Source organism: Aspergillus ruber (genome assembly GCF_000600275.1).
Source record: "Aspergillus ruber CBS 135680 unplaced genomic scaffold scaffold00019, whole genome shotgun sequence".
Taxonomy (NCBI): domain Eukaryota; kingdom Fungi; phylum Ascomycota; class Eurotiomycetes; order Eurotiales; family Aspergillaceae; genus Aspergillus; species Aspergillus ruber.
Window position 1 is genome coordinate 441349 of NW_024467315.1, and position 27948 is coordinate 469296.

At 49.9% G+C, this 27948-nt stretch overlaps 9 protein-coding genes across 9 annotated transcripts in view; 6 read left to right on the forward strand and 3 right to left on the reverse strand.

Annotated features, from left to right (window-relative positions):
- Positions 1 to 683, forward strand: part of EURHEDRAFT_503525 (deoxyhypusine monooxygenase) — a 1344-nt gene extending 661 nt beyond the window's left edge. Inside the window, exon 2 of the mRNA XM_040785795.1 lies at positions 55 to 683. Coding sequence (XP_040637616.1) covers positions 55 to 583 — 529 coding nt within the window. The 3' untranslated portion in view covers positions 584 to 683. The remainder of the gene's footprint in view (positions 1 to 54) is intronic.
- Positions 683 to 1176, reverse strand: EURHEDRAFT_516521 (DNA-directed RNA polymerase I core subunit RPA12; the record flags this gene model as incomplete). The annotated part of the gene is made up of 3 exons (XM_040786485.1): positions 683 to 701; positions 770 to 1001; positions 1062 to 1176. 3 exons carry the CDS (start codon positions 1174 to 1176, stop codon positions 683 to 685), a joined length of 366 nt encoding a protein of 121 aa, XP_040637617.1.
- A 388-nt stretch (positions 1177 to 1564) lies between these two features.
- EURHEDRAFT_378915 (putative sister chromatid cohesion protein Mis4) lies at positions 1565 to 7089 on the forward strand (the record flags this gene model as incomplete). The annotated part of the gene is made up of 5 exons (XM_040779116.1): positions 1565 to 1733; positions 1798 to 1987; positions 2041 to 2174; positions 2231 to 4220; positions 4275 to 7089. 5 exons carry the CDS (start codon positions 1565 to 1567, stop codon positions 7087 to 7089), a joined length of 5298 nt encoding a protein of 1765 aa, XP_040637618.1.
- Positions 7090 to 7435: 346 nt separating this feature from the next.
- Positions 7436 to 10208, forward strand: EURHEDRAFT_413948 (putative NADH-ubiquinone oxidoreductase 64 kDa subunit). The gene is made up of 5 exons (XM_040782295.1): positions 7436 to 8436; positions 8499 to 8839; positions 8892 to 9042; positions 9097 to 9828; positions 9903 to 10208. Exons 1-5 carry the CDS (start codon positions 7617 to 7619, stop codon positions 9917 to 9919), a joined length of 2061 nt encoding a protein of 686 aa, XP_040637619.1. The 5' UTR covers positions 7436 to 7616; the 3' UTR covers positions 9920 to 10208.
- An 84-nt stretch (positions 10209 to 10292) lies between these two features.
- On the reverse strand, positions 10293 to 11798 carry EURHEDRAFT_413949 (uncharacterized protein). Its single transcript, XM_040782296.1, has 4 exons — positions 11705 to 11798; positions 11567 to 11649; positions 11194 to 11389; positions 10293 to 10989 (listed from the first exon to the last, which is right to left on the reverse strand). The coding sequence occupies exons 1-4, from the start codon at positions 11720 to 11722 to the stop codon at positions 10480 to 10482; spliced, it is 807 nt and encodes a 268-aa protein (XP_040637620.1). The 5' UTR covers positions 11723 to 11798; the 3' UTR covers positions 10293 to 10479.
- A 220-nt stretch (positions 11799 to 12018) lies between these two features.
- Positions 12019 to 14049, forward strand: EURHEDRAFT_413951 (uridine kinase family protein). The gene is made up of 8 exons (XM_040782297.1): positions 12019 to 12296; positions 12379 to 12506; positions 12572 to 12713; positions 12764 to 12806; positions 12858 to 12971; positions 13027 to 13068; positions 13122 to 13353; positions 13410 to 14049. Exons 1-8 carry the CDS (start codon positions 12117 to 12119, stop codon positions 13891 to 13893), a joined length of 1365 nt encoding a protein of 454 aa, XP_040637621.1. The 5' UTR covers positions 12019 to 12116; the 3' UTR covers positions 13894 to 14049.
- Positions 14050 to 14279: 230 nt separating this feature from the next.
- Positions 14280 to 16548, forward strand: EURHEDRAFT_459333 (pre-rRNA-processing protein ESF1; the record flags this gene model as incomplete). The annotated part of the gene is made up of 2 exons (XM_040784571.1): positions 14280 to 14349; positions 14414 to 16548. The coding sequence occupies 2 exons, from the start codon at positions 14280 to 14282 to the stop codon at positions 16546 to 16548; spliced, it is 2205 nt and encodes a 734-aa protein (XP_040637622.1).
- Positions 16549 to 16893: 345 nt separating this feature from the next.
- EURHEDRAFT_114367 (uncharacterized protein) lies at positions 16894 to 21127 on the forward strand. The gene is made up of 2 exons (XM_040777699.1): positions 16894 to 16974; positions 17046 to 21127. Exon 2 carries the CDS (start codon positions 17310 to 17312, stop codon positions 20868 to 20870), a length of 3561 nt encoding a protein of 1186 aa, XP_040637623.1. The 5' UTR covers positions 16894 to 16974; positions 17046 to 17309; the 3' UTR covers positions 20871 to 21127.
- Positions 21128 to 21259: 132 nt separating this feature from the next.
- iml1 (GTPase-activating protein IML1) lies at positions 21260 to 27072 on the reverse strand. Its single transcript, XM_040785796.1, has one exon. It carries the CDS (start codon positions 27015 to 27017, stop codon positions 21384 to 21386), a length of 5634 nt encoding a protein of 1877 aa, XP_040637624.1. The 5' UTR covers positions 27018 to 27072; the 3' UTR covers positions 21260 to 21383.
- Positions 27073 to 27948: the final 876 nt, after the last annotated feature.

Genomic DNA, 27948 nt, shown 5'->3' on the forward strand with positions numbered 1-27948 from the left:
ATCTTAGCATTGATATCTTGGGAAGGTGATTCTAATGTATATTTCTATTTGCAGCGACTTCTCGTCTATCGACCCTGCCCCGCCGCTTCCCCTAGTCTCGAGCCAACCCTCGCTTTCCGACTTGGAAAAGACACTGCTCGATACCGAACTCCCTCTGTTCCAGCGATACCGTGCCATGTTTGCCCTGCGCGATCTTGCTTCGCCCCCTGATCTCCCTACAGCGCCGGCCGCTGTTGAGGGTTTGGCCAAGGGCATGAAGGACCCTTCCGCGCTCTTCCGTCATGAGATCGCATTCGTTTTCGGCCAGCTTTGCCACCCCGCGTCTGTTCCTAGCCTCACAGAAACCCTCAGCGACCAAAATGAACTTGGTATGGTGAGACACGAAGCTGCCGAGGCCCTCGGAAGCTTGGGCGATGTTGAGGGCGTTGAGGACACCCTGAAGAAGTTCTTGAATGACCCGGAGCAGGTCGTGAGAGAGAGTATCCAGGTAGCTCTTGACATGGCTGAGTATGAGAAGAACGGGGAAATTCAGTATGCGCTGGTGCCGGACGAGGCGGCCCCCGCTGCTGTACCTGCCGCTTGATGGATTTTGCCAACAAAATTATGCGATTCATGCTTTTCCTATTTGTAATGCCATAGAAATGCAGATGCGAATGCGAGTAAATAACGCAAGTCTTGGAGTCTAATTATTTTGGGTTTCCCTGTAGTTGAAAAAGTCGCAATTAGACATTTCGAGTTGAAACATGTGGGGAAAGGAGGGCAAGCATACTTGTAACCACAAACGCAAGTAAGGAACACGGTACTTCCCTCGTCTGCACTGCGCAGCTGTACCGTTGTGAAATACATCTCTTTCCTTCCACATCTCGCGCATGTGTGTTGAGTGAGGGCTTCCGTCTTCTTGTCTTCCGCGGTCAAAGTTTGGACAGCTGATCGCTTGGCCCTCAGAGCTGAGGGGAAATCACTGGGTTTAGACTCCGAGACAATGGTCTTAGATGTCGTGTCTATTAGACCAATAAGTCAGTCTGACAGCCCTTGCATTAATTACAAATGTGTCGACTGACCTTTGTTTCGAGCTCCGCAAATTTCACAGAGGAGAACCGCATTTGTATCGCCGGTGGATTCCTGCAGAAGGTTTCCGCAATCGGTACAGAAAATCAAAGACCCAATGGCAGACATGATGATAGTGTTTTTCCAAGCCAAATCTGATATCTAAGAAAGAATTGACCAACAAACGGAGCGCTGAAGAAAAGGTGCGAACAGACAGAAAGATCTCGCGGGCAAATTTTCTGCTGCCGGAAAGATTTGCTCGGACCATCCACCGCCATACATTAGCGTCGGGCGGTCAGGAGCGGCAGCGCCGTGCCTGGCATTAATGATTGCGTCGTTCTTTTACGATTTTCAAGTCTTTCTTGGACGAAGCAAAATTATGCTTGTCAGTATTATGAAATCTGGCAGTTGGCTTGGATAACTAGCCATGTATCTTAGCGGAATATCCCTTTCCTGTCTTTTCGAACCCCATCTTTTACCAACCCCAGTTCTCCGTTAAGGACCAACTGTTGCAGCCATGGACCCGAACTGGCGTCCGGCCGTCCAGGTCGTCGTCAATCATGCGAACGGCTATGGGCAAAGTTACGGTCCAAATGGGCAGTTCCAGCAGCGCCAGACAAGGCCTCTGGCTGTCGATGAGGCGCTGCAGTACTCGCCTATGTCCAGTGCACCGGTGTTTGGTTTGGGTATGAATGTTTTGTTTGATCAGTTTGATATAGCAACCATTGCTGACTTCTCTTTTTTTTTTAGACTGCGTACTACGTCCTGATATCGGTCGACCCTCGAATACCACCTCTATCAACCATATTCTACAGGCCGGACGCTCTGCGTTGAATGATCTTGATAGTGATATCAAATCTAGGACGGACGAATCCAGCCGCTTAGACAATTCTCACGAGTACTTGCAACAGCTTTTGGATGGGGATCAATTGACGGAATTGTAAGGGGACCTTTCGTCTATAACCGTGACATTTGCTTATTGGGATTTTGTAGCAAGTTCAAGTTACCTTCCGGTGCAGGTGTCACTCAGAACCTGCCCTCGACGTCTGACAGTATTGTTTCGAGACGCGACAAACTTGGCCCGTTTGCAAAGATGCTATTGGATTCGACGGATATAGCTTTCCGATGTAAGGGCATTCTCATCTGGGTTGATGGGTGGTCTATTGACCTGACTATATGACAGACCCCGAGTCGACGACTCCAACACCGAAAGTGACACCGAAAGCAGAGAGTACCGGCGCTCCCCAGAAACTCGCATCTTGGAACGAACGAGCGCGCAATTTGAACAAGTCCACGACCCCGTCGGTACCATCGCATGCTCAGCTATCCGTGGTGATCCCTACGAAAACGATCCCTCCCGATACCCATAGGCCTGGCGCAAAGAGTGGAGGAGATAGTCTTACTTCTATTCGCCTTAAAGATCAGAAGGAAGAGGCGGATACTGCGTTGGTGAAGCTCCAAGATCTGCTTCATGAGATTTTCGAGGCTGAGGATCAGCTAGAACCAGTGTCAGATGGTCCCAATGCGATATTCTCGTTTGCACAGTCTCTAGAAGTGAGCGGTTTCATCTTGTCGTCAGACATACATGGTCATATCCAAAAAGCGATAAGGAGGGTGTTTGGTTTTAATCGACTCCAAGATATTCCATCAGATTACATGAACCGGGTCCAGAAACTCTGCGAGAAGCCTATAGTCGCTGCTCAGTCTCCAGACTTAAAACTGGATGATCCATCAAATGAATCTGAAGTGCAAGACTGGTTGAAAAAACTAGATGACATGCAAAATGCTCTTCTCGCGATTGCTACGTTACTATTGACCATGTCGAGCCGTCAAAGTGAACGTTATCTCTGCCCCGAAGATCTGGTTGAAGCTATCCCAAATGTTCTGAACCAAGTATTCGACAACTGCATCATCCCCGCGGCTGAGTCTCGTTCGGGTGGTAAAGAAGCCAACTATTTTGGGTTCTTCTCGGCGCAAAAAGGTGTCATTGGAGGCCTGATTTACCAAAGCAGAAAGGTCCTCTCACTTTTTGCTGATTTTCTTGCACGGATAGATGTCTCTGAGGGGACGATCACCGCAACTGAGTTTTTCGCTGCCAAGTTGATCTTCGTGGAAAATGCCCACACAGACAAAGATTCCGCAATTGGTTTCCAAAAATATGAATCCGTTCGTCGTGGTGCAATGGATGTTCTTGCCAAAATCTTCTCGAAATATCCTGATCAGCGACCTTTCATTCTTGATGAAATCTTGGTTTCACTGGAGAAACTCCCTTCAACAAGACAGAGTGCGAGGCAGTTCAAACTTGCTGACGGTAAAAGTATCCAGCTCCTCACTGCATTGGTGATGCAGCTTGTTCAAACAACCGCATTGGATACACCCGTCTCGCGGTCAGCTAGAATGAAGCGAAGACTTTCTGCTTCAGCGGACGATGGTAATGACGAGTCTATGGAAGAGGCTAAACCGGAGGCCCAGGATGAAGGAGAGGGTGAAAAAGAAGAAGAAGAAGCTTCTTTGGAGCGTCTGGCGACGAAGGTCAATCATCTTTATGATAATGCAGTTCGCAGTGCGCAATACATTGTGAAATTTATCGTTCAGCGTGCAATGACATCTACGAAAACCGGCGATCAACCGTTCCGGAATATTCTTGACCTCTTTACAGAGGATCTCCTTGGCGTAATAGGCTCTACTGATTGGCCAGCGGCAGAGCTACTCCTTCGAATCATGGCTTCGCAGATGGTTGGTATCGCGGATCTTGACAAGAGCCCTGCCATTGCCAAAAGCATGGCACTTGAACTTCTAGGTTGGATGGGCTCAGGGATATCAGATCTTATAGTAACTGCACAACACTTGCTTCCGGCAATGGAGGAGTTTGATGGTGACATCACAGACTCTCTTAGGCAGTTGTTTGATGAGTATTCGGCTCGTTCATTACATCCTCAAGATCTCATCGTCCCAGAGGGCCCTTATCGAATGACTCTGGAATACTTCCTACAAGACAAGAACACTGATGCTAGCGCTCGGGGTTTCTACCTGATACATTGGGCAAAAACTGCCTGCTCTATCTACTATAACTCAGAGGACAAAGAAGAGATTGCATATGACGATGTCACTGACAGTCTGGTTGTTCTTTTTAACAAACTGTTTTCTGATCCACTTTGGTTGGAGACACATAGGTGCGTACTTTATGAACAGGGCTGGAGTTGACATGGCGTTAACCTCTTCAACAGGCATTTTGGCAAGCTCTCAAACGCCCACGGTAGATTCGCCTACATCTTGACAGTCTTGAATTCAAGCTTCTGTAAAGCTTTCGACACCATTCTCAAGGTTCTTCTCAACTCCATTGTCAGTGACCAGGCGAAAGTTCGCACTCGGAGTCTGAAAAGTGTTATTTATATGCTTGAGAAAGACCCGAGTCTCCTTGACAGAGATGCGTCCGTCATGCGTGTGATTCTGCGCTGTGCGACTGATGCATCACCCATGGTTCGCGATTCAGCACTGTCGCTGATTGCGAAGTGTATCACTTTAAAACCGAAGCTTGAAGAAGATGGTTGCCGGAGTATTTTAGCATGTGCTGCCGACCAGACAGCAGGTGTGAGGAAACGCTGCATTGGCCTGCTTAGTGACATCTATCTCAAAACATCTCGAACTGAATTGAAGCTGGCGATTTTGGACAGTTTTCTGCAGCGGACAGGAGATTTGGAAGAGAGTGTGGCGGCAATAGCATGTCAGACGTTCGAGGAGATATGGCTTGCTCCCTTCTACGACCTTATCGATTCAGCTCAGGATGGCCCGAAGTTAAAGGTCGGTATTGGGGAACAAGTATCCTTGATAGTTAATCTGGTTCAGCGCAGCGACACCGCGCTTGAGACTCTTGGTGCTTGTCTTAGGAAGGTCCTATCCAGCAACTCGAAGTCATCTTCCACTAACTTCAAAGTATGCAAGGTAATGGTCTCCACGATGTTTGAGAAACTTGTGGAAGACGGCGACAATTCAGGCAAACAGGATCAGCAGGCTTTGTTGCAGACGATCACCGTGTTCGCGAAGGCCAACTCGAAACTGCTTAGCCCGGACCAGTTAGAAATCCTTCATCCGTATATCGGACACCTTGCTACTGCAGAAGATCTGTTCATCTTCCGATCTGCCGTCGTGATTTACCGCTGTGTTCTACCCTATCTGTCATCGGCTCACAATACGCTCCTGAAGGAAGTTCAAAATGACCTTTTTAAGAGTGTGGCAAAACTTGCTCGCTCGGAATTGAACGAGGTCATGGCTTGCCTCTGGACAATTAATAGTGTTTTGCAAAATACGGACAGATTAGTGAAGCTGACAATCTCCGTATTGAAGCCAATTCAGCATTACAAGAATGTTGATCTGTCCGACAATGCCAACTCGGCCGTCTTGGCTCGGGCGAAAAGCTACATCCGAATTGCAGGCTGCGTCGGGAGACATTGCGATCTTGAGAAGTACGAGCCGCACTTCAAAAATTCATTTCCATCATGGAATGGTGGATCCGTCGCTGGCTTGATGGTTGACTCCATCATTCCCTTTACGATTCCCAAGCAACCCACGGAACTGAGGGTCATGGCTCTTGAAAGTCTTGGGTCTATCTGCCAATCTTGGCCAGGCCAGTTCGGCCGGGACGAATCAAGACAGATTCTGTCCATGGTGTTCAAGGAGGACAACCCGATTTTGCAGAACATTGTGTTGAGATCTTTTGCAGACTTTTTCGCAATGCATGAAGGCAGGGCCGAGAAAACTGTTTTGCCTACTGCAGAAATAGCAGACCAAGAAAACTCAACAAGATTAGGCGGGTCAATGAAGGCTAGTGACAACGATGGGGCTGCCGCCCTTATCGCCCAGCATTTTCTGCAAAATATGCTTCGGGTTGCACAATCGCGGCAGGATACCTACGCCTTGACCGCTATCGAGTTGATTGCCAGTATCAACCGTCAAGGTTTGGTACATCCCAAAGAATGTGCAGGTGTGCTCGTTTCACTAGAGACCTCGACAGTGCCCGCCATCGCCAAGGTTGCATTCGAGACGCATAAAATGCTTCACCAGCAATACGAATCCATGTTTGAAAGAGAATACATGCGAGCTGTGCAGGAAGCATTCTCCTATCAACGTGACGTTGTTGGAGATGCGAGCGGTGCTCTGAATCGCCCATATGTTGCCAAGCTTGCCCCATTGTTCGAGATCGTCAAGATCAGCAACAGTCGGTACCAGAAGAAGTTCCTGTCAAACTTCTGCTCAAAAGTCAATTTTGAGCTGAAGAACCTGGATGCTACTGGAAACCCACCAGAGCATCTCTTGATGGCCCGCTTCGTCTCGCAGAACCTGGCTTTCTTTGATTACAATCAACTTGCCGAGCTTGTGCCAACAATAGGATGTATGGAACGCATTGTCGCTGCGACAGGGACCGTCGTAGCCCATTCGATTGAGACAGAGTTGTTTTCTCCTCAGCTTGGACCTGCGGAGGGAATGCCGCCTGTTTCTGTGGCCGATCCGAATGCACCCATGGTACAACCGCCCCACCAAGTAAACCCAGCTACGCTACGGTTGCTAGCTACTGCAGCTGCAGCATTGTCGATGCTGTGGGAAGCACGAACCTACTTACGTCGCCTCTACGGAGTGAATGTACACGTTCGGAACAAAGAGGCCAAGGGTGGGGCTAAGGAACTGAACAAGTCAGCAACCAAGGTCCCTGGCGTATCTGGCGAGAAGCTCTGGGATGCTATGGCGCGGAACATGGCAACACTGGATAATGAGGAAAACATGTTCAGCAAGTGCCGCGAGTTCGCCACATTGCTCGCGATCGACGACGAGTTCAAGGTTGGCGAGGATGAAGCTGCCGAGGACGACAGCCTTGAAGGAGGTGCGGACGATGACATGGGTGCTACTATGGCTGCGCAGCGGCCTATGAAACGAAAGAGCTCTATCTCTGGGACGAATCCTCCCAAGAAGCCGCGAGCACGAAAGAGTTCGTCCGCGAAAAAGAGGGCCAGCACCGAGCCGGATGAAAACATGGACTGGGGTGAATGAGAAGTCCTACCAGGCGTATTTTCTATTCTTATGACTGTATTTTCTTTTTATCTTCGGGGTGTTATATCACTACATAAAGGTTGCATATGGGAGACGGGGCTGGCGTTGCGGATATTTCCTTTGATATTCCCACTATTTATTATTATCTATTCATTTATGAGGAATGTTTTCTTTTACTTAGGGAGGAAATTGTCTGCTTTTGAGATTTGATATAATCTTGCTTCTTATCAATGCCAACGATCTGCATACAAATCTTGAATACCCCCTGCCGTATATGCTCACGTGATCTGACTGGGCCATGACGTCGCCGCCTTTCCCTTTACAGCGTTGGTGTTCGGTTCTAAACCGTCCGGATCGTTCGTTTCGATATCGCCGTTTTTTCTTCACGCTTTCCCTCCAGTCTTTGTGTGTGTGTTGACTTCTCATTATTGTTGCAATTTACTGAGCATGACGCTGTGAGGGCTTGTTCAATCTGTACGGTATTCAACGTTTGTCACCCTGTGCGCCCTTTCGCTCTCTAGCTCACCATGAGCGCGGTGCTCCGGTGTCGTCCGGATGGACCCGCGCTGAAGAGGATTGGACTACTCTCGAATCGATCTATTTCCTCGAGGACTCCTGTGTCTACTGGAATTGCTGCCCGCCGAACACTACATAGTTCTCATCGGAGACCGGAACTGTCCCAATGCTTGGCGCGATGTCAATCTCCAAAGACTGCGTCATTAGTGCGGTTCAAATCAGAAGCCGCCAAACCACCCCAAGCAGTGCGCCGGTCTTCCGCCCTCAGCTTCCTCTATAAGGGATTCGCATACTGTGGGTTTTTCATATTTTCAAGTGGCGCGGCAGTAGTAGCTTTCTTCGTCTACGATGCAACTACATACCGCGAGGAGCCTAGCGCGGAGGACATCCCGGTATCGGAATTGGCGCTGAACCCACCGCGTGGAGGACCGAAGAACTTACCTATCGCGGAGGTGCTTATCGGGGAACATGATTCGGAGGGCATGGTCGGAGCGCGGGATAAGCCTAGACTGGTGATATTGGGAACAGGTTGGGGGAGTGTTGCACTCCTCAAGCACCTTACACCAGGTGACTACCATGTCACGGTGGTGTCGCCTACCAACTACTTCCTCTTTACTCCTATGCTGCCGTCTGCCACAGTTGGAACACTTGGTTTAAGATCACTGGTTGAGCCTGTGCGACGGATCATTCAACGAGTTCATGGGCACTTCCTCAAGGCTGAGGCAATAGATGTCGAGTTCTCGGAGAAGCTGGTTGAGGTGTCTCAGGTAGATGCCAATGGCACTAAGCACAACTTCTATCTCCCATACGACAAGCTTGTGGTTGGTGTTGGTATGTTGGAGGCCTTGGTTGTTAGTCATAACGTCGCCTTGCTGACCCTTCTTTTCTCTCAGGCTGCAAAACAAACCCGCATGGCGTTAAGGGACTCGAACATTGCAACTTCTTGAAGACAATCGACGATGCTCGGCAAATCAAGAACCAGGTTTTGGAGAACATGGAATTGGCATGCTTACCCACCACCAGTGACGAGGAGCGTAGACGACTGTTATCCTTCGTTATCTGCGGTGGAGGACCGACTGGTGTTGAATTTGCCGCTGAACTTTTTGATTTGCTTAACGAGGACCTGCTTTACTCTTTTCCCAGGATTCTGAGGAACGAAATTTCCGTTCATATCGTTCAAAGTCGAAGTCATATCCTGAACACATACGATGAAGCCCTCTCCAAGTTTGCAGAAGTACGTTTGGAATCTACAGTGGACTAGGAGGCAAGGATGCTGACGCAAATAGGCTCGTTTCGACCGCGATGGTGTTGATGTCTTGACCAATGCTCGGGTAAAGGAAATTCAAGAAGACAAGGTTCTCTTTACGCAAGTGGAAGACGGGAAAAAGGTCCTCAAGGAAATCCCTATGGGCTTTTGCTTATGGTCGACTGGTGTCTGTAAGCAATAACCATTCCCTATGATTCGAAAGTGCCATGGCTAATTCCTCACAGCGCGGAGTGACCTTTGCAAGACACTTTCCGACAAATTGGATGGCCAAAACAACAAGCACGCCTTGGTTACAGACTCCCACCTGCGTGTTCTTGGATCTCCCCTGGGCGATATCTACGCTATCGGTGACTGCTCCACTGTCCAAAACAACGTAGCCGACCACGTCGTCTCTTTCCTCCGCACAATCGCCTGGCAAAAGGGCAAAGACCCTCAGAAACTCCACCTCACCTTCAGAGAATGGCGCGAGGTCGCCAACCGCGTCAAGAAGCGCTTCCCCCAAGCTTCCTCCCACCTCCGCCGTCTCGACAAACTTTTTGAACAATACGACAAAGACCAATCCGGCACCCTCGACTTCGGCGAGCTCTCCGAACTCCTCCACCAAATTGACACAAAACTAACCTCCCTCCCCGCAACCGCTCAGCGCGCAAACCAACAGGGTGAATACCTAGGCCGCAAACTGTCTAAGATCGCCGCCGCGCTTCCAGGCCTGCGCGCCAACGAGATTGACTACGGTGACCTCGACGATGCTGTCTACAAGGCGTTCAACTACAAACACCTGGGTAGTCTGGCGTATATTAGTAACGCTGCTATCTTCGACTTTGGGGGGCTGAACTTTGGAGGTGGTGTTTTGGCTATGTATCTCTGGCGGAGTGTTTACTTTGCGCAGAGTGTTAGTTTCAGAACGAGGTGTATGCTTGCTATGGATTGGGCTAAGAGGGCGTTGTTTGGACGAGGTATGTCTTTTCCCATCTCCCATTTCCTCCTGTCTTCATTCCGTGGTGGACAGTTTATTAACATCCATGAACAGACCTTATGAGCTTCTAATCCGACCCAGAATCCATCACCTTCGATCTCGTGCTGGATTCTACCAAAACATTTAGATTTTTATATCTGACGATTGGATATTCAATTGGATCTCCCTCTCTCATTTCCATCTGTTTCATTTCGTTTTGTTTCACTTTATAGACCAATTCATACCATGCTATACCAGTCTGCTTGTTGGATATACATATATTTCGGTGTCGTTGCATTGCTGAGTGAGGTCTTCTGCTTCTATATTGTGTATATCTATTTCGTCGGTTGAATTAAAAGTATTATACGTGCATGGTAGAGGTGTACATTGTTACATTATGTGTATAACTGGGATTTTATACTGGGTGTTCGACAGGGTTGATCTTGGATCCTGGCTCGAAATAAAAACAACCTCATATCTTAGTAGAGATACGATGTGGAAGGAAAATTTAAGCATTCAATAAAATGATGATATAATTGGAGCACACTATTAATACGAAATAAAGGTCTTGGCCATTACCAAGTAATCCGCGCCAAAACGCCTTGCCGGTCGCTCAATAACAAAAGGGCAAGATCAGATTAAAGAAAGAGTATTAAGAGATCATCGGGTCAACGTCTCCGTTGCTTGTCATTACAGTGTCGTTAGCAGCGCCGGCGCCATTCCCGCTGGCGTTTACATGATTAACGTTCCCGTCAAGTCCGATGGCCAACTTGTCGGGGATGTTCTTCTTAGCTTCTCGGGCCTTCTGCTCTGCCCAAGCGCGCAGCTTGACCAGGTTCCGCAGGCGGGCCTCTTTACGAGCACCCTGGGATTGTAGGATGGCCTCGTTGACACGGATGGCGATATCCTTACGCAAGTCTGGGTGTATAAGAGGAGCAAGGGAGGGTGCCAAATTCTCTGTCGGAAAGATCAGAAGGGAAAGTGTCCGTTCCAAGTCTTCAAGGAATTGAGGGTCGGTAGGGGCCCGGGGTGCGAGCTGAGAAGTGGCAAACTCCAAAGCAGGGCTAATGTCTCCGTCTGGTGTAGAGGAGCATTTGCGGATCAATTCTACCAGTTGCAAACGCAATAAAGCGAAGTGCAGTGATGGGTCCTCATCCAAGATCTTTGCAAGTCAAGTTAGCATAAGGATCAACCAATGTATGAGTGACGTTGACAAGCATAATGATTGAGTTTGCTGTTCATACTGAGGACTGAAGATGTTTTTTATCATCAAGCCCCGGAAGGCTATTATGAGTGGTGCATGAAACTAGTATAATCCTAGCAAAGGGGGTGGGGGTAGAACAAAAATATTTCAAGAGAATCGTACCTGAGGATTGAGCTCATTGATTTTCTCGATCGCAGACTGGATATCGCCAGAATGGATCGCAGTGCGGATGTCTACCCGTTCCTGGATAGAATCCACATCTGCTTTGGGTTGGATATTAGCCTCCAGTGCGAATTTCTTCGCAGCAGCAGGGTAGCCATTGGTGATGAGGTAGTCCATGACTAGATAATTTATATCACTTCACGAAGTTAGCGATAGGTCAGGACTCATTGAGCACAACAGTATCGAAAACAGGGGCGATATCAGAACGACAAGTCAATTTATGTTCTCTTCAAGTGTTTTCAGAGAGATTCCCAACTTGATTTAGAAAACATCATATAAAAGCAAAGAAAATAGATAAAAAGGAATGACTCACGTCTTGGATGGCTTGACATCCTCGACCTTCCGCTCGAACTGATGCCATGGTGGGGTGGTTGTCGAGGGGGTATCTGGGGACATCTGCTTCCCGTTAAAACCAAGCAACCATGTGTGCGCAACCCGCCGGGAGGCATACAAAATTAGCAGAAGTCATGGTTTTCCGAGATGGCAGAGTATGTGTATTGTCAGTCTTGGACACGTTTTCAAGACGGAAAAGGCTGTCTGTGAAGATGGGAGGCCTCACAGATGGACGCCATGGAGAGGATTGAGAAGAAATGAAGAAAGAAGAGAAAAAGAATTTAAAGGAAGAAAAAAAAGCACGAAGAAAATTAGCGGCGTTTAGCTCCAGCCGCAAGCGAAGGTCACGAGGACACGCTAAACCGTATCGGAACAAGCGTCGATAAGTGTTATCAGTGACAACTAAGAAGAGACTGAAAAATCACGCCCGCAGCGTGCGATGCCTAAAAGTCCCGGAAAGCATTGCTTTATCGGCTGTTAATTCTTGTGATAATAGGGAGGAGAGCTGGTGCAGAAGAAATATTATCAGCATGGAATCAATCCCGCCCGTGTACTCGTCTGCTACAGAAAGACAAAACAAAACCTACACTCCACCATGGGCCGATCTGAGTATCATCGGCATTGCAGGCAGCTCGGGGTCGGGTAAGACCTCTGTGGCGATGGAAATCATCAAATCTTTAAATCTGCCATGGGTGGTGATTCTTGTAATGGTACGGAGCACTTTTATCGACCTTGACACTGATAAGGAAAAAAGAAATGTTTAAGATCTTGGCATCTAACGCTGTGTGATAGGATTCGTTTTACAAGAGTTTGAGCTCTGAAGACCATGCGAGAGCCCATCGCAACGAATATGATTTTGATTGTCCGGATGCTTTGGATTTTGATGCATTGGTACAAACGCTGAAGAACCTAAAGCAAGGGTATAGAATGTTTTCCGGAACTGTCAAATTATCAGACGGAAGCTGACCGGACATGACATGAAAAGGAAAAAGGCAGATATCCCAGTCTACTCGTTTGCAGAGCACCAACGCCAGCCTCAGACCACCACTCTCTATTCGCCGCGAGTATTGATCTTGGAGGGCATATTAGCACTTCACCCACAGATCGTGGATCTCCTAGATGTTAAGGTATACTACTACGTTCAACATATCGTCCCAATATCACTGACATCATCTAGATTTTTGTTGAAGCAGACATGGATGTCTGTCTTGGACGCAGAAGTGGGTAACCTGTTCGAACATGTAATGCAGTGCACCACTAACTTGAGCTAGTTGTACGCGATGTCCGAGAGAGAGGCCGTGATATCGACGGCGTAATAAAACAATGGTTTGGCTTTGTTAAACCGTCGTACAAGAAGCATGTAGAACCGCAACGAGCGATTTCCGGTGAGCCACTTCTTGGTTACTTGTTTGCTTTTCCGTCTTATCTGACGAACAACAGATCTTATTATTCCCCGCGGGATTGAGAACAAAACTGCCATTGGTAAGGCCTTCTAAGCACCTTCATGGTGTTCTAAAAAAATGCTAATTATTCAGATCTTGTTGTGAAGCACATCCAGATGAAGCTCGACGAGAAATCCCAGAAACACAGTGCTGATCTACAGCATCTGGGTCTCATAGCCCTGGAACACGAGCTATCTCAAAATGTGCACTTGATGACTCAGACACCGCAGTTCATCGGCATGAACACCATCCTCCAAAACCCAGCAACAGAGCAAGTCGATTTTGTGTTTTACTTCGACCGACTTGCATGCATGTTGGTAGAGAAGTGCGTACTATTCACTTCCAGGGAAACAAAAATCCTGACATGCTAACCAATGACAGAGCACTCGATTCCGCATCCTACATCTCAACAGCAGTCAATACCCCCCAAGGCACTGGTTACAATGGCCTCAATCCCGCAGGCACAACGTCCGCCGTCTCAATTCTTCGCGGCGGCTCCTGTCTCGAAACCGCCCTAAAGCGCACAATCCCCGACTGCATCACCGGCCGCGTCCTCATCCAAACCCACGAGGGCACCGAAGAGCCAGAACTACAATACCTGAAACTACCCCCCCAAATAGAAACACATGAGACGGTCATGCTGTTAGACCCGCAGATGGCGAGCGGAGGTGCAGCTCTCATGGCGGTGCGCGTGTTGATGGATCACGGTGTGAAAGAGCAGAGGATTGTGTTTGTAACTTGCGCGGCGGGGAAGAATGGGCTGAAGCGGTTGACGGCTGTTTATCCGAAGGTGAAGGTTATTGTCGGTCGGATTGAAGAGGAGAGGGAGCCGAGATGGATGGAAAAGAGGTATTTTGGTTGTTAATTTGCTTTGTTTCTTTGAATTGTTGCTTTTGGGCGTTGTTTTGAATGTATGTGCATGTTGAGAGCGAGTTTTTGGGGACCGAATTGATGTGTAATGTACAGATGGACGATGCTACGATTTTAAAAATATGAGAGATACACGTACGCTTGATTAAATGTTTTTACCGCTGTCATGTCTTGAAGAGCAGAGGGTAGGATCTCAGTCCATTCGCCTCATGCACGGACCATTCAAATTCCGCGGAAGATTCTTTGGCTCCGCCCGCTAAGAAAATTATCTCGACTCAACTACAAGAAAGCCGATACGGCTTTACATTGAAACTTTTCATAGGATCTTCTTATTTTGATATTTTTATTTGACTATCCTAAAGAATAGATTGAACCAGCACAATGCCGCCCACCGAAAAGAAAAAGTCCAAGAAGAGCGGCGGATCGAAAGATCAAGCCGGTACTCTCATCAGTACGTCTTCAACCCAATCACTGCCCTTTTCAAATATAACTATACTAATCTTCAATGATTGCAGCCGACCCCAGATTCGCAAACATCCAATCAGATCCGCGCTACCGCCTCCCCAGCAAACGCCAAACCCATGTAAAGCTCGACAAGCGTTTCGCGCACATGCTACGCGACAAGGATTTCTCCAAGAACGCCGCAGTCGACCGCTACGGACGCAAGCTCGCGCGTGACGATACGAAGAAGCAACTTGAGCGATTCTATCAATTGGATGATGAGGACAAGGATGACGATGAGGATGATGAGGAAGGTGACGAGAAGGGCAGTGTCGAAGTCGCCCGCGACGAAGACGTGCAAAAGGAATTAAAGAGGCTGGATAGTTCCTTCGACCCAGCGCGCGATGGCGGGTTCTCGGATTCTTCGTCGGAAGAGGAGAGTTCAAGCGATGAGGAGGATGAAGAGGATGAGGATGCGAAGGATCTGGCAGAGGAGTTGGATTTTCCGGACAAGCAGCAGGGGAATGTGCCTATGGGAGAGGTGTCGAAGCGGATAGCAGTTGTTAATCTGGACTGGGATAATATCCGGGCGAAGGATTTGATGGCTGTTTTCTCGAGCTTTGTTCCTTCTGGGGGGAGGGTGTTGAAGGTTTCTGTGTTCCCGAGTGAGTTTGGGAAAGAAAGGATGGAGAAGGAGGAGACGGAGGGGCCGCCGAGGGAGATTTTTGCGAAGAAGCAAAATGATGAGCTGTATGAGGATGAGGAGGATGTTGATTCGGATGAGGAAGAGGAGAATATTAAGCAGTCCATGCTTAAGAATGATGAGGGGCAAGAGTTTAATTCTACTGAGCTACGGAGGTATCAGTTGGAGCGATTGCGCTACTTCTATGCTATCTTGACGTTTTCTACCAAGGAGGTCGCAAAGCATGTCTACGATTCCGTTGATGGTGCCGAGTACCTGTCCAGCGCCAACTTCTTCGACCTACGCTTTGTGCCAGATGACACCGATTTCTCTGATGACAAGCCCCGTGATGAGTGCGAGCGGATTCCAGATGGCTACAAGCCCAACGACTTCGTCACCGATGCGCTACAACACAGCAAGGTCAAGCTGACCTGGGACGCAGAAGACAAGTCCCGCAAAGATGCTCAGGCGCGGGCCTTCAAAGGCGGTCGGGAGGAAATCGACGAGAACGACCTCAAGGCTTACCTGGCCAGTGACAACTCCGACGAAGAGAGCGACGAAGAAAGAGAGGATGTGGAGGTTGTCGATGACACAAACGGCGGCAGTTCCGAGAAAGTCTCCAAGAAAGAGGATGAGCGACAACGCATGCGGGCTCTGCTGGGACTGAGCACGGAATCTGCCCGGCCGTCCAAGTCAGACCGCCCTGTTGGCGAGATGGAGGTAACATTCACATCAGGTTTGGCGGGCGAGCCTAATCGAGAGAGTATTTTCGAGAACGAGCCCGAGAACGATGAGACGACTATCGAGAAGTATATTCGCAAGGAGCGGGAGAGAAAGAAGCGCAGAAAGGAGAAGTACAGGGCTGCCAAAGGTGGAGATGAAGGTGGTGTTGAGGAGGCCGATGAGGACAGCAGCAAAGCTGCTGATAAGTCAGACAAAGGCAAAGAGAAAAAAGAAGAGGAGGACCTGGGCTTTGATGATCCGTTCTTCAACAACCCAGATGGCAAGGCAGCTGCTGCTTCTCGTCGCAAGGAAGAAAAGCGCAAGAAGCGCGAAGAACGAGAAGCCAAGGAAGCAGCAGAAGCCGCTCACCGAGCTGAACTCGAGCTTCTCATGTTAGACGACAAGAAGTCGGACGTGAAACACTTCGACATGAACGAAATCGAAAAAGCGGAGAAGCAGGCCCGTCGGAAGGGTAAGGGCAAGGGCAAATCTAAGGCCAAGGGTCAAGACGAAGCAGCGGTCACGGACGATTTCCACATGGACGTGAATGACCCACGGTTCTCTCGGTTGTTCGAAAGCCACGAATTCGCGATCGACCCGACAAACCCGAAGTTCAAGGCGACTTCCGGAATGAAGGCGCTGTTGGATGAGGGACGTAAGCGTCGGAGAGACCGTGATGAGAAGCCAGAGGAACCCGAGGAACGCACGGGGAAGAAGAAGCAGAAGAAGGGAGCATCGCAGGAGGCAGAGTCGGAGAATCTGAAGAAGCTGGTGGATAAGGTGAAGCGAAAGACGCGGAGCTGAACCATTATACCATAGATAGATTTGCATATTTGTATACCATGATTCGAATTTCTACTCTGTATACTCCGGATCCGGATCCCTGTACATAGTATCGGCAAAATAAGCTGTAGCGCTGCCCAACCACTGAGACCCCTCCCCCTCCTCTCTTCACTCACTTCACTTACCATTTTCATTCACCACACAATAACAGAAATGCACAATGACAACAAGCCAGTCCACTGCCAAATCAGCAGGAATGATTCCGAGCCCAGAATGAGTTGAGACTGAGATCATGCGGATCTGGCTGGTTCACCGCCCTTTTCCGTCCATCTTCGGCATCTTCTTTTCTTCTCTGCGTGTCTTCCTCTTTCCCAGCCCACTTCTCTCTCTCCACTGTCTGTCTCTCCTTTCTTCCCTACTGGGTGCTTTCAATTGTTTTGTCAGTAAGTCATGCTGCCCCAGAGCTGATCCCTCTTTTCTGCCCCTCAATGGCTGATGACTAACGGTCTTACTGGCAGTAGTCTAGGAAAATCCCACATTCGAACTGTCCCTCCTCCGCTGGCCCTTATATCGCCTTCCTCCCTCTCCCCCCACCTACCTCATTTGAGAATGCTCGTTCCTCGAGATTATTGATCGAGTGATGGGGAACACCGGTTCAATTTCGTCCTAGTGCTGTGTCTGTCTGGCTGTTGTCTGTTTTTCTTTTTCCTTCTTTCCGTTCTCTTTTACCTGCGGAGACACATAACCTCGTCCTACCATCCCTCCTTGCTTGCCCTCTCACCATGCTGGGCAGATTGTTAAACACTGCAGCCTCCACGTTAAGCCCGGCGGCCTATTCTTCACGAAACACTACTCAGCTGGAGTCTGTTACAGAAGAGGAACACACCTCCGGCTTGTTATTCCCCGACGCCAGTTTACTCCGACGGTCCAACGCACATGCCTATCCTTTGCAGACAGCCTTCAATTCGCCAAATGCCTCCTCTGCAGGTGCTTATGATGACCGTGGTGGAATAGAATTGGAGCCTGCGAGAGACTTTCGGGTAATCATTGCCCAGAATGCGCTCGGAGATCGGGATGCTTGTGTTTTGCTGGATACTCGTGCTCCGTCGGCCGATCTGGCTTCTCTTGGCCTAGGCCCAGATGCTCAGGATCCTGCGTCGAGACATGGTCGTACTGTTTCTGGTGTCTCTCGGGGCTCTCGGAGAGTCTACACGTCCCACTCTACGGCAGAACCGAGTGCGTTGTCGAATGCAGCCAATGCTCGGAGGTCTTCTGTGGCTAGTACTGGTGCCTTTACGCGGGCTCGAGGTCGTAGCTCTACCACCTTGTCACCGGCTGGAGCATGGCATGAGCCGGGCCACTCGCGCGGTTCAGCGGATTCGAGTGATTCCGGTCTGTTGAACTGTATCTTCGGCAGCAGTGCGTTTAGCTATCGAGGCTCGTCGACAAAAATGCATATCATTTCTGCCGATGAAGAGCCAGGCAGAACCCCGAGTGTCTCTCCTGGCATGCCCCGAGCCTTTACCACGGGCAGCTCGTCCAGCTTCATCGGACCCAGTCGGCCGGGCGAGGACAAACCGCCAGCGAAGGTGACGGTGCTCTTGACTCGCATGTTTGGTGTCAACCTACCAGAGGGTGGCGGGGAACCGTCGTCGGACCAGAGCGATTTGGCTGCCTCGATGTATCAGGAGTCCTTTCCCGATGCCGGCTTCCCTTTCCCCGATATCACTAAGCGCAAGAAGATCAAGGAGAAAAAGACTCCGATGTATGCCGTGGCCATCACTATCCAAATTCCGTTGATCAGTCGCAATACTGGACGCCCGGTGTCACGGTTCAGCTCGCAGGGGGTTGACTCTCCTCGTATGGGCATGTCTTGTTCGCTTGATTCGGACTATCGCTGGCGCAACTCGTTTCTTGAGGATAGTCTGTCAACTGCGTCCCCACCGGCCAGTCTTGACGAGCGTATCGACTTGCTAGTTGACCACTGGGATGTGGTCACTCGCACGCTGTCGCACATGGAGAGACTTGCTCAGAAAGAGATCCTTTTCCTTTTGAAAAAGGTGGATTCCGTTTCAGGTGTACACCCGAAGCCTGTCAAACCGCCCAACATGCAACGAACAAATCAAACTATCATTCAACTCCCAGCAAACATATTAGCCGTGAACTCGAGACTCCGAAATGAGGCTGTTCGCAGTACGCGCCGGATTAGCACAGCCCTTCAAACGCCATATGTGGTGACGGGCCAGAGTCGTTGGGGTGTCTGGCGTGAAGAAGGTCGTTCGATCGTCCGTACTCTTGGTGACAAAGAGCATAGTTTTTTTTTCTTAGTACTTATCACGGCCTTCTTGGGCAACCACACGGAGTGGCTCAATATGTTAGGTCCAGAGTGGTATCGACGTCGGCATCACCTCCAACAGAAGGCACAGCAAGATGCCGATCCGATCATTTCAAACCGGACAGTCATCGTCTCTCCGGACAAGATGACTGCTCGCCGGCTAATTTTCCTACTTTCGACATTCCTCCCGGCCAAGCACCGCTTCGAGCCGCTACCATCTCCTTTACGCCCAGGTACCGCCACGTCCACGCGTGCTATGTCTCAAAGTCCGCCAAGTGTGCCTGTCCTCCGGCAGGAGTCTCTTCGTCGCGCCATTGAACGACGGTCCCGTGCGCAGCGTCTGAACCGGGACAATGATCAGCACCATCGGTCCGTTAGTGTCTCTTCAAATGACACAACCCACCGCTCGGATGATACTGATTTGGGCCCTTCACCGGAGCTTCAGCAATACCGGAGGGGCTCAGACACTCGCTCCATCAGGACTTTGGGTATTCCAATGCATGCTAAAGACGCCCGTGCCAAGAATACCGGTACGGCCACGACCTCGACAACGACCCCAAGTAGTACCGTTCCGGTTCCTCATTTTGCTGCACAGAAGAAGCGTACTGAACGGGAGGGACAAGAGCGGCCTACAGTTGACAGCCTAGCCTCTGAGACACTCCTGAAAAACCTGCAGCGAAGTGAAAGTTCCGCTATTAGCAGCGCCAATAGCAGTCTTCCATCCACTGGCGGCCGATGGGGCAGCCTTTTTTCGGGTCTGTGGTCATCGCGACAGGACTCGTCGACTGCTGATAACAGTGACGCTATTCCTACTTCTGACGCTCGTAGACGTTCTACCTCCACTGCGTATACCGGCCCTCCAAGGCGTGGCCCTCCAACCCTCAGCCAAATGGTGGAAGAAGCGTCTGGCACATTGCCGGAAGCATCTCCAAAGACAGTAGGCAACATGCCTATTCCACATCCATCGGTTCATGACTTTGGGGATGAGCAGCAGGACTTGTCGTCGACAACAGACCAAGTAAAAGAATCTCCGTTGAAGTTGTCTGTACGAGGAGACGACGGTATAGTCGACGTTGACCTCCCACTCCCTGGATTTATTTCCCTTTCCTCCTCCGGGGATTCTACCGTGGCATCTCCTAAGAAAACGCGGACATCTGTTACCAGTGTCGATGCGATGGCATCCACGCACAGCAGCGGCTCTGGGTTCGCATGTGCGCCCAAGGAGCACGATGGTCCCAATATCAATGTTGCTGGCTGGATGAAAAATTTTCATGAGGATTTTATGCTACAAGCTGTGCGGCCATATAACGGTCTGGAGGCCGATATCAAGCGTGCCATGCAAGCGGAACCTACTCCAAGCAGCTCGTTTCTTCCGGACGTGGATGGATCGGATCGATGGGTCGACGTGGCCACTACTTTGGTTGCCGATGTTAGAACCTTTACTGTCAAGCGGCTACGTCTGAAACGAAAGACTCCATTGGACAATGAATCGATATCGCCCTCTACTCGTCGTCCAAGTCAGATGTTCGGTCCTCTCACACCCGGATCTACAAACACGAGTTTCGTCCCTGATCCTAACCGAACTTCAATGGATGGTTTTGGTATTCCTGAAGCAGAAGAGAAGTTCATTGAGGAACCGGTCATGGATCTTGACGGTACGCTTATTGATGCTCTCGAACGTGTTTTATCACAAAGTGGTCAATCTTCTCTCGCCCATTCGCGTGCTTCATCTCCCCCTCGAACCCGCAAAGGTGACTCCAGACGACCTTCGGAACCTGTTAAAGATGAGACCCCTCCGGTTGAAGTCCCACGTGCGGAATGTCGTAAAACGGTGCTTGGTGCTCTTGAAGAAGTTGTCCGCAGCGTGACCGCTGAGCATTGCCGTGATGATGTAGATGGTGAACTTGGTCTGGCGGATCGCGAGCGGAAGCGGTCGTTGGCTGGTGTGGACAATACCCTAAGGGAGGGCGTTCGTCGATGGCTACTTGATGTTGAGGAAGCTTGGTGATTTTCTTTCCTTTATTTTCTTTTGCCCCATTTGCTTCGTTTCACCATTTTCTTTCTTTTCTCCTTTGATACCCTTTTCACCTTCGATTCTTGTTGATATTATTCTGGATACCGGTATCTCTGCCAGGCTACTGATTGAGATATCCCATTTTCCTTTTTCTGTTGCTTAATTCTTTTTTTCACCTCTTCCACCTTCATCTTTAACATCATTTATGATACCCATGTCTCACTTCGATTTTTTGTTTTGCATTAATGCATGCATGATACATGATTTGTTGCTGTTTATGATTTAGGATATGATACTGATTTCTGTTATAATTGCAAGTTGCTTTTTTTATTTTCGTTTTTTATAATATTTGAGTAATCAGTAATCATAATGCTTTCAGATTGAAATAACACCAAGCGAATTGTATTCAATTTATACAGATCATCACTCATATACAATGGGAACAGAAAATTTTTCAACGAAAGAGAAGGAGGGTATCATAATACAATAGCGTAGAGTACACATGCATCAACTCAACCGCAAAGGCTTCAACCCCCCGCTCCTCGGACTTCCTTTGTAGCTTTTACTATCCCTCCTCGGCCTCGTACCACCACTACCAATAGTCGAAACAATCCCATCTGACGCAACCCTAACCGGCCCCGGCGGGTTCAAGCCCCCCGAATGCGACGCAGTAATATGATGACTAACAACACTAGCCGGCAACTCGAGTGATGGAATCGACGCGTCCATAAGCGTTGATGAGGATGTGTTTAGCGCTGCTGGGCCCGCGCTTGTTGATGCGGGGCGCGTGGTGGTGTGCATGGAGTCTGCGTAGAAGGATTCTAGTTTCTGGGCGTCAGCGCAGAAATCAGCGAGGCTAGAGAGGATGTGTTCGGGGGCGCGGTAGAGGTTTGCTGTGTCGATTATGGGGGGATTTGTGGGTTGATGTTGTTGGTGTTGTTGGTGTTGGTGTTGTTGGTGTTGGTTGTGGGTGTGGAGGTGGAGATGGGGAGGGGGGTGCGGATGCATTGAGAGTTGCGGGGACATGGGGGAGTCGTGGATTGGGCGGATTAAGGGTGATAGGCGAGGGGAGACGCGGTCGACGGGGTGCTCGGGTGCTGCTGCGCTGCGCCGTTCAGCGGAGCGGGAGGTTGTAGAGACGGGGCTGCGGGTGCTGACGAGGCGGTTGGCGAGGAGGAGGAAGTCGCCTTCGTCAGTGATTTGGGCGAGGATGCTTCCTGAGCGGTGGATGTATTGCGGGTACCGGTAGTCTGGTGTTCCCCAGGAATAGGAGACCTCGACGTCCTGTGGAAATGCGGAGCGGGGTTCGAAGTCGAGGACGAAGTCGAATTTGCGGAGGAGGGCTTTTTGGAAGTAGAGGTGATCATTTGTGGTTGTCGTGGAGACGGAGTCTGAGGACTGAGTGAAAGACGCGGCGTTGTTGTTGTTTTGGTTGAAGATCGTTGGTGCTGGTGCTTTTGGTGGTGGTGGGAGTTTGAGGCGGATGCGGTATGGTTTGCGGAAGGGTTGTGTTTCTGAGATTGCGCTGGCTTCGCCAATAGGGACTTGGACTAGTTTGAGGCCGAATTTGTCGGCCGTTGTGGCCCACGACATGACCGTGTCTTCGATGAGTTTGGGCGTCGTGTTCATCCAGGTGAGCTCGATGTGGAAGCAGTTCTCGGGGTTGTGGAGGCGGTCGTAGTGCAAGTCGATGACTTCTGTTCGGTTTGAGCGTTTCCTGGGATCGACGTCGTATTTCATTGTCTTTGACAGCACAATCGCAGCCTTGTTCTTCGACTTTGACGGTGTGTGCGGGGGTTGACTTGAGTGTGGGCTTTCCTCGAGACTGCCGGTCCGGGAATGGGTATTCGTGCTTGTAGGCGAGTCCTTGAATTGCTCCGTGGCTGGTGTCGTTGGAACGGACTTATCTGGCCGTATCTGTGGGAACCAGCTACCCCTCGACTCAGGCCGCGAGACACGATACTCACTAGAGATCTGGTAGAAGTAGTTCCCATCCCGGAAATTATGTCTCTTCTCCACATGCTGGAAGAGACCAGCCTGCATCAACTCATTGCCAAAGCCCACTGCTTCCTCGCGGCTATGGATATCATCAAAATTCTGGAAGAGCCATGTCGTGAGCTCGAAACCAATAAAGCAGTTGTAATGCAGTCGCCAGTGCCATCGTCGGTCCATCATGCGCACTCCCTTATCTTCCTGAATGATCTGCGCCAACGACGAGAGGGTGATGTTTGAGCGTTCAAGCAATTCCGGTAGTAGCTGTGCTGGAGGGTTATCATGACCAGGATCCGTGAGTATAATCCGGTCCAATTCTGCCGCGACCACTTCCGACGGATTCGCTGTTTGGTACATGATGTTGAGAGGATTCTGGACATGCTTCTTATTGGAGCTCTCGAATCGATTCTCGGGTGGGACATATTTATGCCGCTGCCAGATATGCGTTAGCTGGCTGATGCCAAGCAGATGAATCTCTTCTTCATTGTCCTCGTTGAAGGATTGCAAATGGCGCCGAGAAGTAACTTGCAAGCGCATCGGAATCAACACATAACGAACCCTCCAGAAATGGAGCTGCTGAGCTGGATTGAACAAATAGTCTCGGTGTCCCGCAATGTAATTGTCAGCGTAATTCCAATTATACTCCTCCACGGTCGAGTCCAGCTCAAGATTCTTAACCTCGTACTCTACATTCAGTATCGTCCGTATAGCCGGTGAATAAGGAATACAGCCACCTTTCATGTAACGGTTTAAGGCTGAGGAGTTCTGATGCGTAAAGCGTGTCACTTCTATTTCCAAGCTGTCCACACAGATAAGACGGTGGATGGTGTTCCCTTTCGAGAGGAAGATATAAGTACCATCACGTTCCAAGTTGCTGGTATCGAAAACGTTCAGCGACTCCAGTGCATACTGCCCAGACACTTCAGCAACATTTTTCCCAACAACGATCTGGAAACCATGGGAAAGACGTAATGAAATCAATTCCCGCATGAGGATTCCCCGAGTCTTGGGTGCTTCGAAACCCTCTGCGTCATCGTTGGGAAAGACACGATACGGTGTCTGCAGGTAATCGGAACTAAGCTCATTGAGCGTTGGAAACTCCTCCGTCGTCAAAGGCAAGATGGCGGGGGATTTCAAACTCTTCCACTTCACCACAGCAACATGCGGAGGTCTTGGATACGCATGCTGCCAGCGTCCAAACCAAGTAGTGTCACGTAGCACCTCCCTTGGTGTATTGCAAGGGTTGATTGACCGCACCCAGTGAGCCAGTGCCTTGCCAGGCGGGCTCTTGGCGGGGTAGTCACGCATACCACTAACTGTGAAATCAAACCTTGGTCCTAACTTCCTCACTTGTCGCTCGTGACGGGCGTCATGCAAAGGAATCTCAGTAACCGTGGATGATAATGATTCAGAACGGTCTCCTTGCTCCCCGTCCCCGGACGGTTTCTTCGGAGGCACTTTGATGGATATTGGCCTGGATGGCGTGATAGCTGTGTTTTGCGCGGGTTTCTGGAGCGCAGGAGGCTCTGCTTCGGCTGTAGCTGTCGATGCTGATGTCGATACAGACGCTGCGTCTGATGAGCTCGGAGAATCTGCAGACTTTGTCACGGGTGGCTTCTGGTTGAACATGGGCAGAGCTTTGGCATGCTCAACATTAACTTCTGTACTAGCCTGAGCCCTTGGTGGGGTGGCACCCAGACCCCGCAGAGCAAAGCTAATCGTACGCGATATTTTCGACGATCTAGTCGTAGATGGGGGCTTCAAGGACGGCTTCTTTGGAGAAGTATTTTTAATTGACACAGGGCTAACAGGTGACGCGAGTCCCGTTGGTTCAATCTTCCGTGGGAGCGAGTGTGGAGAGTGGTCACGCTCAGACTGTATCTCATGCTCTCTTAACCGCGTTATAGATCTTGCAGAGAGCCTTTCATGAAGGCCGGATGCTTGGACCTCGGGCTCACTGAATCTTTTCTTTGGTCTGGTATGCTTCCGCTGAGGTTTTGGGAACGCTTGGAAGATATTGTCGTCATACTGGTCCATCCATGAGAGCACCGACTTCTGCGTCCTCCTTTTTGATCCACTAGGCGTCGGGCCTTTTAGATTCGCCATGTTCTGAAGATACGGCTCCGGCCGAAGGCTGTCGCTTAGCTGATGTCTCGACCTACTGGGGGCAGTTAAGCTAGCGGGACCTGAACCAAGCCCAGGGACTTGTGACCTAGAGACACCCTGGCCCTCAAGTAAATACGGAATGGAGATATTTGACTGCTCACTTTCCATGACGCCCATCATTTGGATCTCGTACATCCGCACTCGCGGGACAAAGACCTTGGATCGCTTGGTGACGGTGTACGGTATTGGCGCATTAGGGTCGTTCTTCAGAATCCGGCGCGATTCCCTGTAGGTGTCGGGATTCCAATAGGAGATATCAAGCCAATGCGGGATACCATAGCTCCATTCGGAGTTAAGCGAGGGCTGGGTTCTAGCGTTCAATGCCGAGAGGGAGCCTGGGAAGGTGGATCTGGGAGAGATGTTGGGTGTGCGGTTGGCAAAATTCACATATGACTCGCGCCTTTCAGGCGAGTAGCCACCCTCATTGATATCGCCCAACGCAGAACTCTGGGGTCTTGGTGCTGGCTCCTTGTATTTGAACAAGGGTACTGAGTGAAGCGGCATTGGGCTAAGGCAGACCAAGTCAATAGCAATACCACGATTTGTCAGAGCCTCAGTAGTAGAAGCCAGAGACTCGTAAGAAACTTCAAAGACACCACTTCCGGGCGTTATGACAATAATCGACGTTCCCGTATGAACCATGTCACGGTCGATATGATCGTATGCCAGGTGTGCTGAGGCAAGATGAATTGCTTCCAGGATATTCCCACGAAGAGCAGTGCTTGGTCGTCCTGCAACGATTGCTGTTGGTGCCTTTGGTGGCCCCTTTCCCTCGTCTTTTGTCGGGGTTTCTGCATCGTCTGCCTTGAGTATTGAAACGTCCTTAAGAAATGTTCTGAAATCTCGTTTCAACTCGTCTAAGATAGTAGTCCAATGGCCGCTTGACATGTCGTTTACTACTACTCGATAGAAATCTCGGGTCGGGACATTATTCGGACCAGAAATGCTTCTGAAGTTCTCAGAGCTGAACGTTGAGAAAACACCTCCACCAGCTGATACGTCGTATTCCACCCGTGTGAACAGCACGATTGTCACAAGATGTCTTGCTTCAGAGCTAGCCCACCGCTTGAAAAGCTCTGGGAGAAAGCCGTTGATGACTCTGCTGAAGAGGATGTCTCCGGTCCCTTCGGAATCGAAATCCCACATTTCTCTTGACATCTGAATAAACAAGACATATTTAGCAGCCTCACTGCGGAACACTGGGATGGTATGTGGCGAAAAGTAACCCGAAAGCACCTTCTTCCCACGGATGAAGATATTCTTAACCGTCGCCTTGATACTTCCCATGAACGAAATCTTCTGACCCTTAAAGATCACTTTCCCCGCCAACTCCGACATAACCAATCTCCACATATCAGAGCGGACCATAAACTGGTCCCGAAACGAGACATCCACATGGGACGCAGAGCACTGCCCACGATCGACAACAGAAACAAGCACCTGACTCCGATTCTTCAACCCAAAGATATTGGCGATACTACTAGTAATCGAAATCTCTAGCTTAGGATTCCTCGCCTTAATCTCCTGTGGCAGCGGCTTCACCACAAACAGACAACGATTCTGCAACGGCGTCTTAAACTTAGACCTAGACGTCATATCCGAATGCAGCGTCGAGCTCGAATCAACATGTCCATCGCGCAACGGCCTAGAGCCCAAATCCGGAAGTGCCCCCTCACTAGTTGACGATCGCGCAGGCAGGATCTCAATGATATCCCCCGTCTTGACACCAGTGCCGCTAAACGCAGTCTGGTTGAACAGGATCTCCTCCCTGGAAAACGTCTCATCGTGAACCCACAGCGTGCACTGGCGTCTGTCCAGAGGGATCGAGCCCAATGGGATAAACTTCTCTTCCGCTGGCGAATGGAGGTCGTGAGTACTGCCATGCTGCGGAGACTCCACAGATCGGGAGCTGGACAGAGTTTCTATACTGGCCGCGCTAACCTGCCTCAGGTGCGAGCGCTTCATGGGGCCGCGGAGAGACATTATTCCTCTCTTTCTTTCGTTAGCGGCGCATTGCAATTGAGATGATCAGTGGTGAAGTGAAAGATGGGGTTAGATAGACGTTGGCTATCGGCCTCGTTCCCCGGCGTGGATCCCACGTTCTACCGGGAAGGGAAGGCGGTCTGTTTGCGGTTAGTTCCGTCCACACGAGTCACGTGCTATGGCACGTGATCACCGCCTCGTGGGAAATTCTAATATGTGAAAATCCACGCGGAGACAATCTCCGATTCTTGTCAGATTTAGCGCTCCCGGGATTTGAACTCGCACCGAATCAGATTCATATCCCGAAGCACACCACAAACATGGTAAGCCGCGTATGCATTTCGGGGTTGTCGCCTGGCACTAGTTCGTATGTAGAGCTCCATAGGCACGCTCCGGGGCTGGGTCAGGGAATCAGAGATGGCCGAGGCAGCCCAAATAATCTATCAAGACTAGGGTGCAGAGCGATAAAAGGAACGGCTTGCCGTTGACTTAACCACCTTGATTATCGGGTTTCTAGAATTTTACCACGTGATACCCACATGACCCTCCATTACCCTATTTCCTTATCGGGAGACAAGGCGAGTAGTTACCGATAGAACTCCGAGCACGAACAATTATTAATTTGGCCAGCCCCAGCCAATGATCCTGCCCATAATAGGCATGGTGCCCGAGATAGATAACGGAGAACTCCAGACGTTCAAAACAGTCTGCAAGTACGAGTACTTTAGGTTATACGGGAGTACGGAGTCAGTAGTACCGAGGATAAACAGTGCTGTCGTCCTATAGAGTAGCTCGGGCATATCAGAATGCTAATCCACGACCCTAATCCAAGGTTATGACTCCTGCCATGTTGAGAAGGTGGTCATAACCTAGTCTCCGAAAATGGTTATCGGGACGAATATTTTGTGCGGTACGGATGAGTTACCCGTGA

Bases quoted from the DNA above. Each gene is read 5' to 3' on its own strand.
- EURHEDRAFT_114367 (XM_040777699.1), top strand. From the start codon at position 17,310: ATGCTGGGCAGATTGTTAAACACTGCAGCCTCCACGTTAAGCCCGGCG.
- EURHEDRAFT_413948 (XM_040782295.1), top strand. From the start codon at position 7,617: ATGAGCGCGGTGCTCCGGTGTCGTCCGGATGGACCCGCGCTGAAGAGG. The intron at 8,840-8,891 runs GTACGTTTGGAA...TGACGCAAATAG, and splicing joins CCCTCTCCAAGTTTGCAGAA to GCTCGTTTCGACCGCGATGG. The intron at 9,043-9,096 runs GTAAGCAATAAC...AATTCCTCACAG, and splicing joins CTTATGGTCGACTGGTGTCT to CGCGGAGTGACCTTTGCAAG.
- EURHEDRAFT_413951 (XM_040782297.1), top strand. From the start codon at position 12,117: ATGGAATCAATCCCGCCCGTGTACTCGTCTGCTACAGAAAGACAAAAC. The intron at 12,714-12,763 runs GTATACTACTAC...GACATCATCTAG, and splicing joins TGGATCTCCTAGATGTTAAG to ATTTTTGTTGAAGCAGACAT. The intron at 12,807-12,857 runs GTGGGTAACCTG...AACTTGAGCTAG, and splicing joins TGTCTGTCTTGGACGCAGAA to TTGTACGCGATGTCCGAGAG.
- iml1 (XM_040785796.1), bottom strand. From the start codon at position 27,017: ATGTCTCTCCGCGGCCCCATGAAGCGCTCGCACCTGAGGCAGGTTAGC.
- EURHEDRAFT_413949 (XM_040782296.1), bottom strand. The intron at 11,390-11,566 runs GTGAGTCATTCC...AACTTCGTGAAG, and splicing joins GATGTCAAGCCATCCAAGAC to TGATATAAATTATCTAGTCA. The intron at 10,990-11,193 runs GTACGATTCTCT...TGACTTGCAAAG, and splicing joins TCAATGAGCTCAATCCTCAG to ATCTTGGATGAGGACCCATC.